The sequence below is a fragment of the Centruroides vittatus genome, unplaced genomic scaffold, assembly GCF_030686945.1.
Source record: "Centruroides vittatus isolate TY-2023 unplaced genomic scaffold, ASM3068694v2 contig_425, whole genome shotgun sequence".
NCBI lineage: Eukaryota > Metazoa > Arthropoda > Arachnida > Scorpiones > Buthidae > Centruroides > Centruroides vittatus.
Genome location: NW_027122231.1, coordinates 665,899 through 688,084, shown reverse-complemented (window position 1 = coordinate 688,084; position 22,186 = coordinate 665,899). Strand labels below are relative to the sequence as shown.

Genomic DNA, 22,186 nt, shown 5'->3' with positions numbered 1-22,186 from the left:
TTATCATTAGTAATTAATTAGTAATCATTACAGGTATTTATATATATTTAATGATTTAGACATCATATTTGATTCATAACTCAATTTTAACAGACACATTCATCATCTGTTTAAAAATCTCTCAATCAGTAGATGAATCTTTGGCGCAGTTGCAATTCAATTTCATACTTGAAAGCTCTATACTTATTGTTTTTTTTTTTTTTTTTTTTTTTGCCAACATTTAGTTTTTCGTCGATTACGGTCTTCCGTTATGGGCTATAACTTCAGGCTCTAATTTAGACAAAATTCAATTTGCGCTTAACAAATCTTATCTTTTGCTCAATAAAGTCTGTCAACTTCCCCATACCGAGAATAGCAATGTTACTCCCAAGCCTCTTGGCATCCTTCTCCTGATCGATCGCATTCATTATTTTCATGTCACATTGTTTATAAATATCTTTAACAGTATTTTTATTCGTGTACCGTACAATCTTTTAACTCACGGAATCACAGTTTTACACACACACACACACACACACACACACACACCCCTTTTACTCGTCTAACAAGTAAATGTAACTCGTAAATCTTTTTATATTCGTTCTCTCAAACCGTAACGATTATAGAGCAAATTACTCCAGGACTTTTTTACTTTCAAAAACCATTGTAAAAATTGATTTTACATCATAGCATTTTTGTTGAATTTTCTTATACTTTTCTAATTATGTGGTCAACTATTAATATATTCTATTAAATCGAAGTTTATAATTTGTGTGTCATAGAAATGCCATCTTTCTTGTATTTAAGAAATGTTATATTTGAAGTTTATGATTTAAGACTATGAGCACATTAGAGAATTCAACACAAGCTACTCAATGGTTTGTATCTTATTTTATAAAACGCCTTATCAACTATTATAGTCAAGAAATTCATAGAATTATTAAAGAAATCCGAACCTGATTATTAAGCTAAATAGGCTTTACTGTTTACATTTTTAGCAAATAATTATCTTATATTATTTTTGTAATCAATCGTGGGCGTCCTCAGATGGGGGAAAGTACCCCCCGCTTGCTCCTCCCTGGAATCGAGTAAAATATTCCAGAAATTATAATTCTAAAGTGATTGAGACAGGTAAACTTGCATCCTCGACCATCAAACGCTTCGTCTGTCTTTTTTTATTGATGCAATATTGTATTTTATAATACACTTGTGAAAAAAACCTAAAAAATTAAATAAAAATGTACTGACATAATTATTTGTCTTCAAGCTTTGGGAAAATTTCTGCGGACACCCATGTAATCAGCATATTCAAAGATGTTCATAGTAGAATACAAATAGTTATAATCATTCAAGGTTTCAAATAATTTATTATCAAAATAGATAAATTTATAATAAAACACAAATGGGAATAGTTGATTGTTTTCTTACAAAACATATTAATTTTGTAATTCTATTCCTAGATATTTTAATATATTATGCAAGTGTAGTTACGTGTATTTAATTACGACAGACATACATAATAAACTAGTTTTTGTTTTATTTTTTACAATTGTTTATTTTTAAATAATTTTAATAAATACATTGTTGATAATTATCCAGTTTTCTTTGGTAACGTGTAAACGTGTTGCTAAATAGAAGGAAAAAATTCTAATAGATTAGAAATTCTAGAAATTTTGCCAATAACTACTAAAAATTTATTACAACAAAGTTCCAATTAAAATACGAGAAAAAATTTAAAAGTAATTACTGTTAATACTTATTCAAATTATGGTATTGCATTTCTTCTTTTATCAATAATTCTTAAAAAATAATAAGCCAAAAAAAAGAAACACTGGATGCGATTTCAAATGTGATTTGGTAAAGTGTACATTACATTTAGAAATCTTGATACAGTATATACTTCAGACAATATTAATTCAAAGGTAAAAGTTATATTCGATTTTTAGATTTGAAAATAATTTTATACGCAGTTTAATTAAAATTTTATTATTTCTTATTTGTTTACATGTAAATTAAATGTCTAAAAATGTTTACAAAGGATTGGAATTAAATATGTGGATAGTAAATAATAAACAAAAGAAACAGTAGCCTGTAAAGTAGGTTATTTCATTTAGCAATAAGTAAATCTATATACATTATTAAAATAAAAGCTGTTTGCCAATAATGAACAAAATATATATTATATTGTAAGATTTTCAAAAATAAATCCATTTGTGTTGGGTTAACTTTCACAAGAACATTTCCTAATATTAGTGGATAACTATATATAGTATATATAGGGTCAGATTTAACAATCAGAATTCCGTAGGCACAAATACGGTGGGGTACCTTTAAGAGTAGGCAAAATTTGATGATTTAGAAAATTTACACAAAATATTGTACTTTCAACTAGATTTCAACTAGGAAGTTGTAAATTTCATTTAAAAATAAGGTTATTGTAAACATACATATATTTTATTTTGTGTAAAACTAATTATTTTAATTTAATTGAAAAATACCTATATAAAATTTTTCCCGAAATTTTCCGATGTTTCATACGTTTTTCCCGGGTTTGGTTTTTTCTGCCTGTGACCCTCATGATTAGGCCACACTAGGCTGTCGCGGTAATAGAAAAAAAAAAAAATGTTTAAACATAGTTTTGTGGGGCCCCTATTTCGTGGGAGCCCTGGGCACCGGCCCCAAATGCCCTTATATAAATCTGGCCCTGAGTATCTAGTATATAGCATGATCAGAATATAGCATAATACATAGCATATAATGTAATATAGAATATAATATAGCATGACCAAAAATTAGATTGAAAGTACGACCTATATTACCACTATCTAATAACAGTACATAATATAATATTTTTCATAAAATTTTTGCATTTAATTACTTTTTTGGCTGTTATGACCCCCCAAAAATTTACATTTTTGGAGTTAGGGTGCCTTGAAACGTCGAGAAATTCAAAAAAAATTTGGGATTTTTTCTGTATGTATTGGTGTTAGTCTGTGTGGGAGGCACGATTTTGTTCGCCCTCTTTGAAACTTAATAACTCCTGTGCTTTTTGTCAAAAATTTCTTGAAATTTTGCGGGGAAGTTTGTTTATTAGGGGATCGATGTTATTAAATTTTGCTGAGTAAAGTTCGAGGAGAGATAAAGGAGGTCTGTGCTATCTCAGTAGGGTCGGACTTAATGACGCATTTACTCGTTATTAGCATTTACAATTTCTTATAAAACCCATCCCTACCGTCAAAATTAAGCTTTTTTGCCATTTTATAATAGTTAAAAATATAAAAAGTTTTTATAATAAATATGATAACAGATGGCGCCAATCAAATGTGGCCGGGAAACTTAAGCAACTGGTTGCTTGACCTTTATTTTTGAGAATTTAGAAATTAAAATTTTTTCGTTTTAAAACAGTTTTTATCATCATTAGTGTTGAAAAAATTGTTTTATAATTTTATTGACCCTTTTCCAGCTCGAAACAATCCATTACAAAGAAATTCTTATTCTGAAACTATTTAAAAGTTCTAAAGGATGTTTGTAATTTTATCTTTTATAAAGAAATAACTTAAACAACATCCAATGACCTTATCACAATCCGGTTTTAATTCAATATTCTTAGTAGAATTTTTGGGTTCTAAATACCTTGAACTCTCTATGTATGAATTTTGAAAGCAACACTACATGCACGATTTATGTCAATACTAGAAAACCATTAAAACTTTAGAGAAGAATGATTTCTTTCTTAATTGTAGAATAGTGTATTGCGGATTTATAGCCAAACAACTCGATCGAATATCGCTTCTGATATTACGTGTTTGAAAATTTCGAAGGCTAAATTAATTCTGAATTAATCTTACTAATGACGAATCATATTTATGATATATACGTGCTTATTTATAACACAATATACAATATTTTTCTTTGTTAGAAAAGAGTAAAATCCTCATATTTAATTTCAAATATTTTTCACGTGAAAAGTGAATGACTGATTTGTTTACATCATCAAATAACATCAAAATAACAAAGTTTTATGTTTATTATTATATGGTCCCGTTGGATCACATAAAGAAACATAGCTCCAGATAAAGAGAAGAAAAATTACGTCAATCTTCATTTGAGAATTGGTTTGTAGTTTTTAGAAGAAAATATGTTTGGTTCCCAATTGAGCCAATTATATTTTTATAGGCGCTTCTATTTCTTTTATATGGATTTGTAGCATGATAAACTCATCTGAAGTTACTGTTTGAACGTTACCACAATTATAATAAAACAATATGGAAGAAACTTTTTATAAGTTTTAATTTCTAAACCCTCTTCTATTTAGTTTTTTCTTTCAAAGCAAAATACGTATTGTTTTGTTTCCTTTCGTATTTACTTATTTTCTTGTATTTTCTCTGTAGTACTCCTTTTGGAATGGAGCACAATAATAATAAATATAATGTAATGTAATTATTATAATCTCTTATACTCCGTTTATATGATCTTATAACGTATATTGGTTTATCACGTATATATATTTCGAAAAATTTCATAAAAATTTGTAAAAAGTACGGTTTATGTTGTATATAAATACATTTTTTGTAGATGTTTTATATTAAATTTTTGGAAAATTTATTACATTTAATAGCCATTCGTTGTATTTCATTGTAATTTAATAGCTGCTAATAATGCATATAAATAAAAAGTGTTATACAATCTTAATTAATTACTTAAGTTGTAAGCGTAAATACTTTCAAACTTTATCTTAAAATATGAAATCATTTTTTTTAAAATTTTTTCCAGCCAGTGTTTTAATAATTAGAATGATTTATTAAGTTTTAAAAGTTTAAAATTTTATTGGAGCTCGAATTAAATTATTTCTACGCAGATGTATAAAAATTGTTTATAGCTTAAACATGTTTATAAATCTATAAATAGTATGACGAATAATATATTGTCATTGGTATATTATATTACATTGTATGTATATAATTTTATTACTGTAAACTGTTCCATTTACGTCAAATATATTCATAAAATCATTTTTATAAACTATTCTCAGCCTTGTTATATCGTATATTCTCATATTATAATATTGTAAATAAGAAATTTATATATTAATCTTAAGATTTGTAAATATTAACATTTATTTAAAAATGTCAAATAAACATGTTTATTATAATGCCAATGATTAACATTTATTTTCATTTTAATTATTGAATTATTTTGGGGGAGTGACTCATAATTATAGAGTTTACATCCAGTAGTCCATTATGAATTTATGTAAAAGATGCATATTGCATAACGTGTTAAATAGTGTTAAACTGAAATCTTTTTATTGTTACGGTACACTGAATTAGAATCTGAGTTGAACTTGATCCGTTCCTATTTTTTCTAGCCATTATCATTAATCAAATTCTAACTTAAGTGAGTTGTTTACATCATTCATTTTAATTTTTTTTCCACGTCTTTACATACAAATTCCTTTTTTTTTTCAAATATTATTTTATAAAACAAATAATGCATCAATCACAATCAAGAGTTATCTAACTTTACTTTCTTATGTATAATAAACAAATTAATTACTTGTTAAGATGCAAATAGATACGTAAAAAAGTTTCACTGGGATTACAAAATTAAGATCAAATTTTCATTGTTTTTTAAATAGGAAAGAGTTTTATATGTATTCACTTAATTATTAATAAATTTAAAATGTAAGAATACTTTAACTCATTACTATATTTAATTACTTATCACATATCAGAATAAATATGTATTTTAAAAGTTTAGATAAAGATTGTAATAAAATCAGTTTTATCGTCAAAATTATTTCAATAACTTTTTTTAATAAAATTAATTGTATAGAAACGATCATTGTTAACGATGTAAATAAATACAGTATGATATTACAAAGTGGTATTTCAAAGAAAAAAAAAAATGTTTGGAAGGATGCCCACATGTAACATTTCAACAAACCGATTCTTGTTTTTTTTTCTTCTTCTAAGTATATGTCGTTTCCTCTAATATTAAAAAAAGGTATTTCCCCTTTGCTTTTGAGTATAGGAAACATGCCGCTTCCTGTATATAGTTACTAAGTTATTCGGTAGTTAAGATTTTTATAATTGGAAGCAAAACATATATCCAGTAGTTAACTTCAACTTTTCATAACTTTTGTTGGAATTTTTTCTTTCAGTTTTACACGTGACTCCTGTTTACAGCGATTCGTGTTTACATGCAAAGTAAAAAACACCAGTTTGACTTTTCAATTAACTTTTTTAAGATGTAGCCAATGTGAGTAGATTTTAGAATAATTTTCTATATATTAAAATAATAAAAAAAACAATTTAAATTTAAAGCTTTATTGTACTTATATTTATAAAATAAAATATCCTATATTTTACACATATTTACAAATACATAATTGATACCTGAAAATGAATATTTAATTTACAATTAATTGCTCTATTACTCATTATTACTCTATATAAATTTCCTGTTTCTATAAACTTATCTTTAAAGCGAACTTTTGTATATAAATATACGCAATTTTTTTATTTATATGACAATTTTATAAATATTAATAAAAGAATCTCTTCTACAGTCAACTTCCTGCGTAATAAATCATGTATATTTTTCAAAAAATATTGATCTATACTTAGCCTTGTTTTGTTGTCACAAGTGCATTAGATTACTTTTCGTTTAGTAAATATATATTTTTCCAGCTAACGTCAAACATATTTAAAAAAGTAATTATTTCTCTATATATAATTTGGCAATGTTAGAAGGTTCATGTTCACATAATTTAATTCTAAAAAAAGGGGGGAAAATACGTAAAGATAAGCTCGAATTTCCCCCAAAAGTTACAAAATTACTTATTAATTATTTTATGAGAATTTAATTTTAAATGACGAGAGAAATACTTTAAAAAAAGGGAACACATTTTTGTCAGAAACTTTGTTTCTGCCATCTGGTAGCCGAAGAAATAACTATTAAAAAATTGCCGATTTTATCTTTTTTAAAGTTTATCTTTGTCTGTAGATTAATAAATGATGGAAATTTAATAGTTATGTAAGTCATAAAATATAACTTTAGCTTAATATATAAACTTAAAAAAATAATCTTAGGGCTTTATTCATTTAGTACGTTTTCTTATTCAGAAGTATTATACATTTTCTTTCAAATAAATTATATATTCATTTGCTTGAAACATATAATAAGTTTGTTTTTAATTATTAATAAATTGAAAATCTAACTGGATGAAAACATATGTAATTGTTTGATTAAATATATTATTTCCTGCTTAGAATACAAAGGTTTTTTTATCCAAATTAATCAATGTATCAAAGTACATTTTTGATAAATCATTGAATTTCGATGAGTAATCGCACAATGTTTAATATAAACCTGTTATATCTCGTTTTAAAGGAAGATAAAAAGAAAAAATAATAGTAAATTCGGCACCCATCTGGCAACACTGCGTCATCGCTTCGGGAGCAGACCTTAAACATGGCGTATATCAACATCGCAGAATGGACGCCCAAACATGTTGGAGATTGGTTAAAAGGTAATCATTTTATTAATATAATCGGCTTACGTTCCGTTTATAGATTTCTATGCTTTTTCAACAGTTGTCGCGTATAGTAAATGTAAATCGATACGAGTGTTAGATTTTCCCATCCGTAAACCGTGTGTATTCATATCGAACCTAACAAATGTTATGACGTAACAGCGCGAGATAAAATATGATTTGTGACTTTTTCCTGTAACTTTCAGTTTCAATGAGTTTTCTTACGATGATGTCACAAACAGGTTATGGTTGATTGCATTACTTGCATGTTTATAGTTTTCTATCAGGAAATGATTCGGTATTTTGACAGTAATCATTACTGTCAGGTATAACATTTATATTAACTCTTTAGAGTCTCTTTCATCTGTTTTTGACGTTTTAATTCATATATATATATGTATTAAACGCTCGATATAAACACTAAACATTTATTATAAATATATTATGGAACGATACATAATAATATATAAGACAGTTCTTTATTCAAAAAATATGTTAGAGAGGGGAAAGTTTTAGAAAAATAATTTCAGGATGTTTTATGAATTTATTCTTGTGTCTCCTTGCAGTGTATTGTATAACAACAATTAAAAAATGTATTTTAAACTTTATCGTTATTTGTTTTAACTCTATGTGAATGAAAGTTGTTTCGTCACATTAAATGCAGTTGTATTTCTAAAATTACACAAATTTCGATGCGAAATTTCGAGATTAAAACAGTTTTACTTCTCGGGTTACAAGATTTTATTTAAAATTGCCTTATTTAAAATTTAAATACAAAAATTTCATATGTAAAATTATTTTCTAACAGCATTTTCAATAGGAACTGTATTTCTAGCTCTAAAATTTATTATACTACAAATGTTTGAATAAAATTTATTGTTAATTATGCTATAAATGTTTGAATAAAATTTTAAGATGTTGAATTTACGAATGCTTAATATAAAAATTGAAAGTCGGTATATATTTAGTTTGATATCTCTCAATCCACTTAGTACATGATAAGGTATTAAAATAATAGTTAAATATAACTGTAGCTAGAAGGTTTTGAGAACAACTACTAAAGATGGTTGTTCAAGGCAAAACTAGAAAGAAAAAGAGGAAAATCGAGGAAGAAATGGAAAGAAACACAAGGGAATGATTAGAATAAGATTGGTGAAAGCTACATTAATGTAGAAAAATATGACAAAGTTTCTGAACTTATTGTTTTATGTTAAGTTTTAACACTGAATAGAGAATACCATAGAATGGAATGGATAATTGTAGCATTCAATGATTATATAACTTAACATTTTAATAAGTACATGAAAATGTTAATTTTATAAAATTGTTTGAATCATTATTAGAATGCAAACAGCAAGTTTTTATATTTATTTCCTTCAATGTGATTTGTTTGATTATTATGTGAAATAACTTATCTGTTTCTATTTAAAGTTTCATATAGTAATTGGAATGACTGATCAATTTAAGAATTCTGTTATTCCAATTAATGTTAGTCCAGAAGTGAAACATCAAAGCAGATAATCAAAAAGAAAAGCAATAACTCTTAGTTGTTTAGTTATTAATGTTTTCAACTCAGCACTCTGTTAGCATACAAATTAGTTAATTAATGCTTTGTACAAGTGCTATTAAATTAAAAATTTACAGCATTGTTATTCTAATTGTCATTACAAATTTATTGTTTTTGGTTGTTATAAGTAAAAAAATTATTGTTGTTTGTAAATTTTTTTGCAAATAATTTAACTTATTAATTTTATTTACAATGTCATGTATAACCACACAATAATGATCAGTTTCATTCATTTTCAGTATAGTAACTAATTTAACAGTTTTGTAAAAAAAAAAAAAATAGTAGCATAGCATAATAACAGTTTAATAGAATTAATTTTTCTTCAGAGTAACCATTAATCCCTTAAATTTCTGAAACCTCAGTCTAAAGTAGCTGAGTAGATAAAATCACTGAACACTGGTTATTGATGGTGAGTTTGCACTTGACCATAAGGCTGTACACACAGAGTTTTCCATGTAGTCACCTAATACCTAAATAAGGACCAATTTCCTATAGACCGTTCTCCCAAGAGGCATCTTTCCTTGGCAGATTATTGATGTGTTATACTGCCATACCCAACCATTTCTTTATGTTGGTTTTGTTACCTAAATGATTTTTTAATATATTTGGATGAAACAAAGAAATTCTTTTCATGTACCATTCCAAAATTCATTGTATATAACAACAAAGTATTCTAGCTTTAGATATATACTTAAACTTCAGTTCTTATACCATCATTTGTTTTCCATTAAATCTGGTATTAAACTGAGTACAAGGTTAAATTTTAGGTTCTCCAACAATAACAACTATATGTAGTAATGAGGTCTGCACATAAGTTTTGAGTTTGAGAATTTGAAAATCTCATAATACAATATTATTTGCAAAGCAAAATTGTGCATTTAGTGATTCATAGTTAGTGAATGGTTAGCAAACATTTATGGGGAAGATGCATTAAGAAGTATTCATTGGTATTTTAAAAGGAGAGTAGTATATTGACGTTTCACTGTATATTTAGTTTTTATTGGAAGAAATAAACACAGTAAACTTTACATTAACATCTGAAAGAAATAATTGGAAATAAACTTGTATTTTCTTTATGTATAAAACTAAAGTTTTTACTATATTCATATTTAACAGATTTCTTTCAGTTTACATCTTATGTTAGTGAGGTTATTCTATCTTAAATAAGTGAAATATTCTTATACTCATCAACAGCAGGGACTCAAATTAAAGACTAAATTTTGGTTAAAAAAAAAAGTGTGGAAAAATGATTATTGGAATCAAAATTTCAATTTCTATTGATTAAAGTGAAAGACCTTTCTTATTCTAACTGTTTGTGTGATGCAAAATGACCATTGATCTATAGTAAATCATTTATCCTGTATCTTATTAGACTAAGATACATGCTATACTAATAAAATGTTGGTCCTTTTCTGCAAAAGTTATTGATTAATAATAGAGACGAATGGAATAATCCAGAAAGAAGTGAAATTTATACAATATCAAACAATACTAATACAGTATATATAATCTAGACTGCAAGTATTTTATGAACACGTTACTGCTAGAGCAGTGCTGCTTAAACTGTTCTTGCAGACCATTACTGGTATGCAAATAGTTTATTACTGGGTTACAATGAGATTTCACTTAAAATTTCATAATTTTATTTATTATGTTAATAAAATTATTTAAAAACTCTGAAAATCTTTCAAAAACATGTTATTTTATTACTTTTGATTATACTTTTATTACTATGATATCCTCTAAAATTGTTTGTGTTCTATTTTCTTCACTAACTTTTAGTCTCTTGTTGATTATTGAATACCAGTTTAGTTGATGGCTACCCCTCTCTTTTGGACAAAATCATGAAAGAACTAAATAAAATATGCCATCTTAAATAAATTCTGTAACCTACCTGTTTGATAGCATCAATGTCCCTCATATACAAGCTACCATGTCAAAGTTTGTTTCTTAATCTTTACCCCATCCTGAAATATTAAACAAAATTGATGCCAACACACACAAATTCATAGAACTTTTTAATTTTTTTTTTTCCAACTTTTTTTGGTTTAAGAAGTTTCAAAACATGGAGATTTGCAAAAACTAGGGGGTCAAATTTGATACAACTCAATACTTTCCCTTGTTATATATGCATAATGGCTGGGAAATAAAACTAGTCCATTGAGAAACACTCTCTATATCAATGTTTCTTAACCTTTTTTTGATGCAGTCATAATCAACTTCACCAATGTCAGTACATTGAAATATTTTTTTGTGGGCCAGTGTTTGGAAGTTGTCTCCGGTTGAGAAACACTGCTCTAGAGCAGTGTTTCTCAACTGGGGACCACAGAACATTTTAAGGAAACCACAAGCCAGAAATCAACTTTTGGGGGCCACAGTCAAAATAAAATATTAAAATTATATAAAAATTCACTTTTATAACCACTTAAAAGAGGGTTTTTTAGATGAATGAAAAATGTTATATCCTTCGAATCCAATGCTCACCGAAGTTCAAGAATTATTCAGAAGATTTAATTTACAGATATTTTATTTAAATACATTTTACATTGGAGTTTTCACCAATCCCTCTTCAGTCTATATACAATAAAATTGTAATGTACAGTTAAAATTTTTTAACAAAGATGTAAAATGCTAAAATAAATCACTTACAAAGGTACAATTTATGACACAGTTTACACCAATATTTGGGCTCTCCAACATCAATCACAATAACAATCAACCAACATTGCATAACATTGTACTTTTATTCTTATATATGATGTCATTCCATACATCATCCATTAATATCCCAGTATTCAAATTAATTTATATAAAAAGGATTAAACTTCAATAAGTAAATTATTAGAGAAATATATGTAAATTATTAAAATATTATGCTTAAATAAAATACAAAAGTAAATTTTATAACACAATTTCAAAGATAAAATGTTTTATTGTTATCAGACAATAAACATAAATTTGTTTCTTGTAGACAAAGACATGTTGAATCTTGCAGGTGTATGCAAACATGTCATTTTTGTTATTTTTTGAAGGATCTTACTATCACAATATAGGTCTATTGCATGTAGATGTATACAATGCATATACAAGTATCCCTTGATTAACATGTTTAATTAATCCCTTGATGTTACTGCATATATCAAAATCACATTAATCAAATACAGAGGTACCTCGGTACTGGACTAAACAATCATCACCCGCTAGAACAAATTTTTGGTTAATAACAAGTATTTTTATTTTCGTAAACAGAAATAGCAAATTCACCAACACCATATTTGCCGAGAAAAACATATCTATGATAAGTAAAGACAGCTGTTAAAGCCAAATTAATTTAAATTTCTGCTATGTATAAAAATGGATTGCAGCAATTAATTTTGCACGTTAATCAAATCTTGCATTAAGCAAGGGATATCTGTACTGTGAAACTTCAATTTAGCACCACCATTTGTTTGCCTCTTAAATTGGCATAAAATTGAGTGTGGAACTAAATCTTAAGTATTTTTAAAAATAACAGTTATATATAGTAATACTGTAGTACACATGTTTTGAATTTGAAGGTTGAAAGTTATGTTATTTAATGTTAACAATGTCATTTGCAATGCAAACTCATACATTTGATAACTTACATATTGACTTTTTATTATGAAAATGGTACAAGTCCATTTTTCCTTGTGTTGAGAAATTCAAGGGTTTGCAAATATACCAAATTTATGTAAAAATTTATGATTACATCTATTGATTTTAGTCGTCATGTGTCAGTTTATTAAATGTTTTATTTTTAAAAATAAATGCATAATAACTGCATATGTATGTAGTTCATAAGAAATTTGCTATAATTATTTAATTAAAAATCCAGTTTTTAATGTTTAAAAGTGGTGGAATTTTTACTTTTTTCTGAGCTACTATTATGCGGGACCACAGAAAAATATTAAGCTTTCTCAACCTTTTTTGACCTTTGACTCCTTTCAAGCCAAAGGTCAAAAAAGGTTGAGAAACAGTTACAGAGTATTATGATATGGAATCATGAATGTAAAACTGATATTCATTATGAAAGCCAAATCAAAAGATGATTTGGAAATTTAGTGCAAGAGTTTCAACCAAATTATAAAGAAATAAAATTTATTTTTTAAATATTCTATTTGTATAATATACTTAAAACAAATTATATACAGCAATGAAGATGCATTAGCCAATATGCTTGCTTTTATAAGTACAGTCAAACCTGTTTTTATGCGCTCTTTTTATGTGCGATTTTTATTTGTGCGATTTTTTTAATGCGAATTTTTAATTTGTGCGGTATAGTTGGCGACTAGTCTCGTGCGATTCGTCATGTCTTACGTTGACTTATTATAGCTAAATAAACTTATTATAGCATAAATGCACTTATTATAGTAATATTATTGCATGAATATGCGAAAAATGAAATAATTTACTTTTTAAGTCAACAAAACACCACCTGGACAAAAATATGTAAAACAGACGATAGACCAGACGATGCAGTCAAGTGCTGACATCTGTTGTCAATAAATTCTATTTCGTACGGTTTTGAGTTATTTTCTATGTGAGACTTTTTTATGCGGTCCCTGTTGACCGCATAAAAAAAATTATTTTTTTAATTGTGTTGCGAAAACTATTATTTACAGCCATTCGTGAAGTTTCGTGAGATTTTTTTTAATGCGTTTTTTTTAATGCGGTCCCTATCCCCCGCATAAAAACAGGTTTGACTGTATATGAAATAAAAAATCTATTTAATTTAGCTATTGTAAAAAATAAAATTTTTTATAATCTGTTTTATGCTAGTGTTTTAATTCAAAAGATGCATTTAGACATCAATAGTGTCAATCTTTTCTTAAATATGGATGTTTCTAAATAGGTAAAAAATATAAAGTATTATTTGTGAATATTTGAACTGAAAATAGTTAAAACATTGCATAATAACAATTCTAAGAAAATATCAGAAATCGTTTATTTAAAAAAGAAGTTAATATTGATGATATTGTACAATTTTTTTCATAAAGGAGGTTTATAATTTTTAATAAAATTTTTCTTGTGATTTTTTTTCCTGTTAAATTGTAATAATAATCAGACTTTGTATTAATATCTTAATTATGTAGTGTAAAAACTGAATGAATAAAAATTAAAACAGTATAATTAGAGTTGTCTTTACATAGAAAAAAAAGTAATTTGAACTGATAAATTTAAAAGTATTGAAATCAAAACACAAATTCCATTACTCATATATTTAGTGAATGCATTTAGTCCTAATATCTGGTGTAAATTTAACATTTAAAATTTGAAAGGAATAAGCCTATAATGTAAAAATAATTTTTGAAATTGAAAGATGATAACTATACAGACACACACACAGACATATATATATATTATACAGAATATTTTAGAGCTACTATTCAAAATTCATGAATAGAGTTATTCAAAACACTTATCAAATTTTTTTATCTAAAACATGTTGAAGATAAATGTCTTAATTATGGATTTATAAATTTTTATCATTTAATTATATCTAAAAAATTTAAATGAGGATTAATTATCTTTTAGAAAGTAATTAAAAGTGATTCATTAAAACACTAAAAACACTAAACAGTAAATAAGATTTAATTACTTTCAACTAATATTTTCATTTCTTTTCTTAAAGGAAAATTTGTACTGTATTATATTTGAGAATTTCTAATAATTTATGTTTTTATCTTCAAATAAATGCATGTATATTTTACTGAAAAGTAAATGTAATATATAAAAGTGATAATTAAGTGATTAAACGAGGAAGTAAATGCGATATGAAAGGAAATAAACATTTATATAATAAATGTTTTATGAAAACTACATCACAAATGCTTGTAAATATTTGTTAATAGATTTAGTATTTTTTGTTGTGATTTTGTTACTATATATATCGACTAGATCAAAGCTCCAAATTTCCAGTTTAATAGAAAATAAAATTATTAAAATTAAAATTTATAATTAATATAAGAAATTTATATGATTTATTATTAATCTTTTTTAAAAATCTATAAATAGGTTTAATTAGAATAAATACTTGAAATCTGTATATTGACCATAATTTTTTATATTTGATATCTGTATGAAATTATAATGCTTTTTATTTTCATAAATCCAAATGTAACTGCAAAGTTCAGTAGTCTGAATAATTTTCTGTTTCAGTTACTAGAGAATGAAGGCATAATTTATTGATATATAATTTTTAAGTTCATAATTATAAGACAAATTAGAGATGATGGTTTTTCTCTAAACAGCTTTTGAATAATCTTTTTAACTTAAAAATAAAATTATTTGTTTTTACAAGGTTAATGTAAAAACAAATTATTGGTTGCTAATAATTACGGTAATAAATTACTGTAATTATTAGCAACCAAATTATTAGAATAGGTTAGGTTAGGTTAGGTTAGAACGTGCGTCCCACTGTTTCCTTGCTGGAATCAGAGATGAGCGCCATCTTGGCACCAAGGGTTACATTAACCTTTTACAATTATTAGATAAGATTTTTAAGAGTTTATTCCAATTGTGTAGAGGAGATATTTTATAAACTTTTATTTTAATAATGCCTGTATATTTAATGCTTCCAAGTAATATAAATTTTGTTATTGTATGTAGATAGTGAGATAGAATTTTTAATTACTGTTAATGGGTAGACTTATTCATCTACCAATTAACAAGAAAAAAGGAAACAAATAATTTATTGTGCTTTATTTTCACAAATTTTTATATATATAAGATGATGATGGAAAATCTGGATTAAATTAAACAAAAATATTCTTAATAATAATTGTTTTTCACCATTAATAATAATATTTTTATTATTCCAAAAGACAATGTATTAAACAATTATGTGGTACTATGAAATAAAGATATTTTCATATTTAACTGTTGACTACTACCGTATTTTACGGACTATAAGACGCACTTTTTTCTTCGAAAAATTGCTTAAAAATTCAGGTTGTCTTATAGTCTGTAAAATATGGTATGTATAATTGAAGATTCCTGTAGGAACAGGCTAAAAAATAAAGACACCATAAAAATATCACAGTAGGAGAAGAAGTTAATGAAGTCAGAAAATCTAAAAATTTTTCTTTGAAATAGAGCATTGTGATACATTAGGAATATTTAAAATATTCTTACAAGAAAATAGTCTGAAATTCTTAAAAATATTATCTGAATCAATAAATCATGTATCGTATTTTCAAATAAGATATTAAAAAATGGAAAAATATATAATGGACAATAAAATTTAAATAGTTTAAAATAAAAAACAAATTGAAGTTAAATTGGAATGAAAAAAACTGGTTATGTAATTCTATTGAAAAATAGATATTTTAAGCCAGTAAATTTATTTAAAAATTTAATGTTTTTAACTTTATTAATCAATCATCATAAGAAAGTACAAGATAAAAAAGAATATATTTACTTAATTGACAGAGAAAGAAATTCTGTTTTATACATACACCAAGATATTGAAATGTCTGTCATTTAGGCACACTATCAATATTAGAAACATCAGTCTTAAAATTAATCATTTTACTATATTCTATTTAAGCTATTTGCTAAAAAATTGAACTGAATGTATATAATTCTTTTATATGCCAATTGCTTAATTTTGTAATAAATAATTTTTTGTTTTGTATGTTAATCTAATATAAAAGAAGAAAGTTTGTTTTTTACACATTTTGACATGGTTTGAGCAAATGAAACTTTTCATATATTGTCCTTTTATCCACAACGAGGTCAATGACTACTTTTAGTCATGTTAACTTCAACCCCACCCACATTAGACCCCATCTGTCCAGCAGGATAGTGGCATTCAAATAGGAAAATTATTTAATACCAAGTTGAGCACAAAATATGTTTTTAGGGTTTTTCAAGGTTGCTAAGTCTAAATATGTGCTCTGTTTTTTTGCTAAATTTGATTAATTGGCTGTTACCATTTGATATTTGGCTGCAAATGACATTATGGTTAACATTAGAAAAAATTTAGATGTTTTGAATTACCTTCTTGTTCAGACAGAAGCCAATGACTATTTTTTTGTTGAAAAACATCAATTTCTGTGTACCTGACCAATGAAACTGCCATTCTATACCATCCAAGTATCACATTCTTAGCAAGCAAAAAATGTGTACTTTGATTTTTCAGGGTGCTGAAACAAGTATAGAAAGTAATCCTTCCTCCCAAAATGATGATGTGTTCATGTAAGTGAGGACATGGTATATTTATTTTCTTGAAAGATTTATCTTGACAATCAGACAGAGATAATATTTCCAATAGTCTATTCAGATAATGAATTCTTTTATGTTTTATCTCTATGATATTTTATTTGATTATTTTATTGTCCAGCCTGTATAGTTTTTATCCATAAATGTGTTATACTTATTTCACAGAATTTTGCATTTCAGTATAATTAGGTCAGGTTACTTATTTGGCAATTTGTAGCTAATTGAGAAATTTTTTGGTTTCCAGTAGAAATTAAGTTTAATAAAGTTTTTCTCTAAAATTTGAACAACTTACTACACTGCATCACTGCTATTTTTACCCATGCTATGGATTTCAGTACTGATTTTTAAATTTTATTTTCAGTTTTTATTTTGTTATTTGAGATATGTATTTTTTTAAACTTTCTCTCAAACAGCAAAGTGTATAAAATTAAATAATTTTAACATATTTTATCAAATTTTATATATAATAAAGTAGCTCTACATAAGAATTTTATGAAACTTATTGATAATCCAAAATACACTGTATGCATATACAGCTAACCCCCGTACAACATGGGAGTTATGTTCCAAAAAATTGCCGTGTTATGTGAATCTGTGTTATACGAAACAAAGAACTAGTAAGAAAAGAGGGGTTAGGTTCCAAAAATTAAAAAACATGGTATTATATTTTCATAATTAAGATAAATATCTTTGATTGATTGATTTGATTGACTGATTGATGATTTTGTGTTTGACACTTCTATAAATATCTTTATTAAAATTTTCTTAAGTGATACATATGAATATAAATTAAACAATGTCTTCTTCATCATCACTAAGCACTATTAACCGAGGGCGTTTTCTTTTTGGCAAGTTATCCTTATTCTCTGAGCATTTTTCTGCATTATCTTCAGATCCATGCTTTACCTTTTGCAAAAAGTATGTAATTTTAGATTGCTTGCTTTTAGTTAAAAGATCTTTATAAATTTCCTTATATGGTACTAAGCACTTATGAAGAATAAAGCAAGTATAGAATAAGAGAATAATATCTGGCAACAGCAAAAGCAGAAGCGTCGAGATCTGGCAACATTGAAACAAGTTTCGAGAAGGACCATGTGTATCGACAGAAGGTGGGAAAAGAAAATTTACATACTTAAGTACTAATAGTTCACAAAAATTATTATTTCGTGAACTATTTGTACTTAAGTATGTAAAAATTTATTGCATTTCATGTTGTACGAGGGTTTTACCCAATTCTCGAACAGTGTCAGAATGAATCCGTGCTATAGAAGTGCCGTGTTATACGGGGGTTACCTGTACTGTATTTTAATATATTGATATATGCATATTAATAAATGACTATAATTTTAATGTATGTATTTTGTTTTTAATAGTTATAACTATGTCACATAAAATATATCTTACAGTTTCGTCATAATAAGCACTTCCATTTGTTACATACATACAGTTCTGAACACTTTTTTTTTCTTCTTTTGAGAAATCTCAATAAATAAAAATATCTCGCAGATTATAACATTAAATTTCAAGAAATTTTTTTGAGCTTGAAGACTAAAAATAGATTTTTAGGTAAATTCATTGTTTTCTATGAGAAATAAATATATATATATATATATATATATATATAAACAGTGGGTGATCAGTTAACGAACAAATCAGATAATGAATTCTTTCGTGAAAGATTTTTATGTTTGGACAACAAACACAAGAAGAAGCAACGTAAAATAATGAATACTGATTGGTCTTCCCTTGTCTTCCCTGGCAACAATTTGAAACTTTTTGGAGTGCAGGAGACGTTGATATTGACACTCAACCCAATATATACTGATCGACTAGAATTCCTCCAAAATTTGAAACTCTCCAGCCTTTTATTTTTCTGGCAGAAGCAATTCTTTTATAGTATTTGCGAGACTGTCAGGCAGGCACTCATTAAGTTTTGCGTCGGTTTTTATTTTCAAAATGTTAGAGTATAATAGCAAAAGTATAGTGTGCAGAAGATGTCTGATGTTGCTGGGCAGTATGGCTTGAACAGGTCTATGGTAGGCTGCAGTTCAATTTTATCTAAGAAAGATACTGTATAATGAAGAAGACTCAAGCAGCTAAAGGAGTAACAGAAATTACAACTGAGAAATATATAACATTGAAGAGCTTATAATAGGACCTGAAACTGATCTGATGACAGAAGAATGCCAAAAACTCTTGAATAAAAAACACCAAGAAACTCAGCAAGATATGTTTTCTTCTGAAAAAGAGGATTAATGCCGATATCTGCTATTAACATCTTTTGAAGTGGGAGGATGTCAAAACAATGGTCTTAGAATGGCATCCAAACCAGGTTGAGGTTAATAGGCTTAGGGATCTCTACAATTACAATGCTATTAATTACTTCTGAAAAATTCTGAAAAAGAGAGAAAAGCAATCCAAATTGTTCTGAAAAAGTTTTGGAACAGATTACATTCATTAACCAATCACTCACTGTATATATATAGAAATTTTAGATATTTGAGTTTTGAATAGACAAAAGTCACTTTGGAATTTATTATTGTTTATCAAATATATTGTATGAATTATGTCTATTTAACTACTAACCACAACAACTTTAACAAAAGGTGTGCAATAAGAATGTATTATTTTTTTGTAATGTTTATTATTGTTATTTTATATTATTATTAAAATATTTGTTAAAAGCTATAATACTATAACCTTATTATTAAAAAATGTTGAATCTTAAAAAATATTAATTCTGTCTTGTGATGTATTTTGACTTAAATTTAGAATATACATTTTTTGGTTCAGTTTGTTGAGAGAGAGAAATGATTCTTCATTATACTTGTTAAATATGTGGACAAACAAATGGTCAAAGTACTTATTTTGCTTTCTGTAATTGATGATAAAACTTCAGTTGTAGTCTATAGACTTTAATCTACAGTAGAGCGTCGTTTATCCGAAACCAATCAACCGAAACGTTCCAGTCAGACTGTGTTGTGCTGAATCGAACCTTTTTGATACTAGATTAACTTCCAAAATATAATTTTTTCGTTTTTATATTTTTTCAATATATTTATTTTGCTTGTACAAAATAAAGAAATAATTTTTAACAATACAATAGCCACGATTATTATTTTAAAAGATTTCTGTTGGGCTTGACATCGACGAAAATTCAATGCATAGTGACATGCAACAGAGAAAAATTTCAACATGGGATAAGTAAATATATTTTCTCGTACGTAATCGGTTATCCGAAAAATAAGTTATCCAAACAACTCCAGTCCCCAATTGATTTGGATAAGTGACGCTCTACCATATTACAATATTTAATTCAAATGTCATATTTTTCAAAGTAAAGTAAAATAAGCCACTAATTATGTAGTCATGACATATTAAAAACTTTTTTTAAATTAAGGAATAAGCAAGCAATCATGCCTCAAAAAATGATATATTGTGATGTGTTTTTACCACAGTATAAGTTATGGCTTCTAAATCATACAATATAATTATTTAAACAGAATTATTTCATTTTAAAAATATTAAATTTTTTGATTTTAAAACCAAATTTCATCTAACAAATTTAAATTTTCTCAAATTTTAATTAGTTAAAAATAAAGAATTTTTAAAAGTATTTTTATTTCCATTTTTGATACAAATACACTTTCAGCATAAAAATTATTATATAAAATTTACATCTCATAATGTTAATACAAAATTAATTTCTGCATGAAGTGACAAGTTATGAAGAATATAAGTTAATCATATATAAATAATTAAATATAATTATTTAAAAAGCACATTCAAATGCTAAATATGATTATTGATATTACAATAAATATATTATCTGAAATACAATATTGTCATATGACATATCTTGTAAGATACTGAATCATTGTTGTTATTTGCTCTTATATTTTCTGTGAGAATAATGAATTATTTTCATGTAGATATAAACTTAATTTATAAAATTTAATATAAAATATAAATAAATATATATTTATTTATATTTTATATGTTGCTTATTTATATATATTATACAAAAATAATTAAAAATAAGTTCATTTGTAAATTAAAAGAAATAAGATAAATATTTATAATGCATTTAATATTTTTTTATTAGCAAACTATAATATTTATTAACTGACAGAAATAAAAATTATTATTGTGTAATGCAATATTGTTGACTATATTGATAACATATATTTTTATTCCATTTAAATGTGTTAAAGTTTATTCACTAAAGTTAAAAAGAAAATCCTATGAGCTACATATAATCTTTGTTAAGAAAACAATTTGTTGGGAATAAAATATACTACAGTATAACAGCTTGTGATCACTACTTTTTTGGTTTACTTCGAATATTACTGGTAATTTTCCTTCTCTATTTTCTTTATATTATATACACTATTACATTCAGATGGCAGATGGTTTCATCTAAGTCAGCATTTCTCAACTTTTTAAGCTCAAGGACCAGTGAAACATTGAAAAAATTGTATAGACCACTAAGTTTTTTTTGTATGCTTAATTTTTTTTAGAACCTATATTGGTATTACCAACATTTGGGACTTAGTATACCATTTGTAACGTGATAAATGAAAAACACGTTTTGAATACATATGGAAACATAATTAAATTGGAAGTAAACTATTAAAAAGAGAATCATCATTGAAGAAGTTTTAATCTTTATTAATTTAAGTCTGCCTGCAAACCACCTGCCCCATCATTGCATACTACAGGAATGCTAATCTAAATAATGAGGTCCCGAAAAGACTGATTTTGCCAATGCAGTTCTTTCTTGTTAGAATGATTCATAATTTTAATATTTGTATTTCATTGATATTTCATACAGGTTATTTTCAATCATTTGAAGTATA

General features: G+C 25.9%; 1 protein-coding gene across 2 annotated transcripts in view; it reads left to right on the top strand.

Moving 5' to 3' along the window:
- Nucleotides 1-7,392: 7,392 nt before the first annotated feature.
- Nucleotides 7,393-22,186, top strand: part of LOC136976800 (uncharacterized) — a 59,185-nt gene continuing 44,391 nt past the window's right edge. The window contains exon 1 of one of the 2 annotated variants that reach the window (XM_067272170.1): nucleotides 7,393-7,513. In XM_067272170.1, the coding sequence (XP_067128271.1) occupies nucleotides 7,456-7,513 (58 nt within the window). In that variant the 5' untranslated portion in view covers nucleotides 7,393-7,455. The remainder of the gene's footprint in view (nucleotides 7,514-22,186) is intronic. The other variant, XM_067272171.1, reaches the window with a different exon arrangement.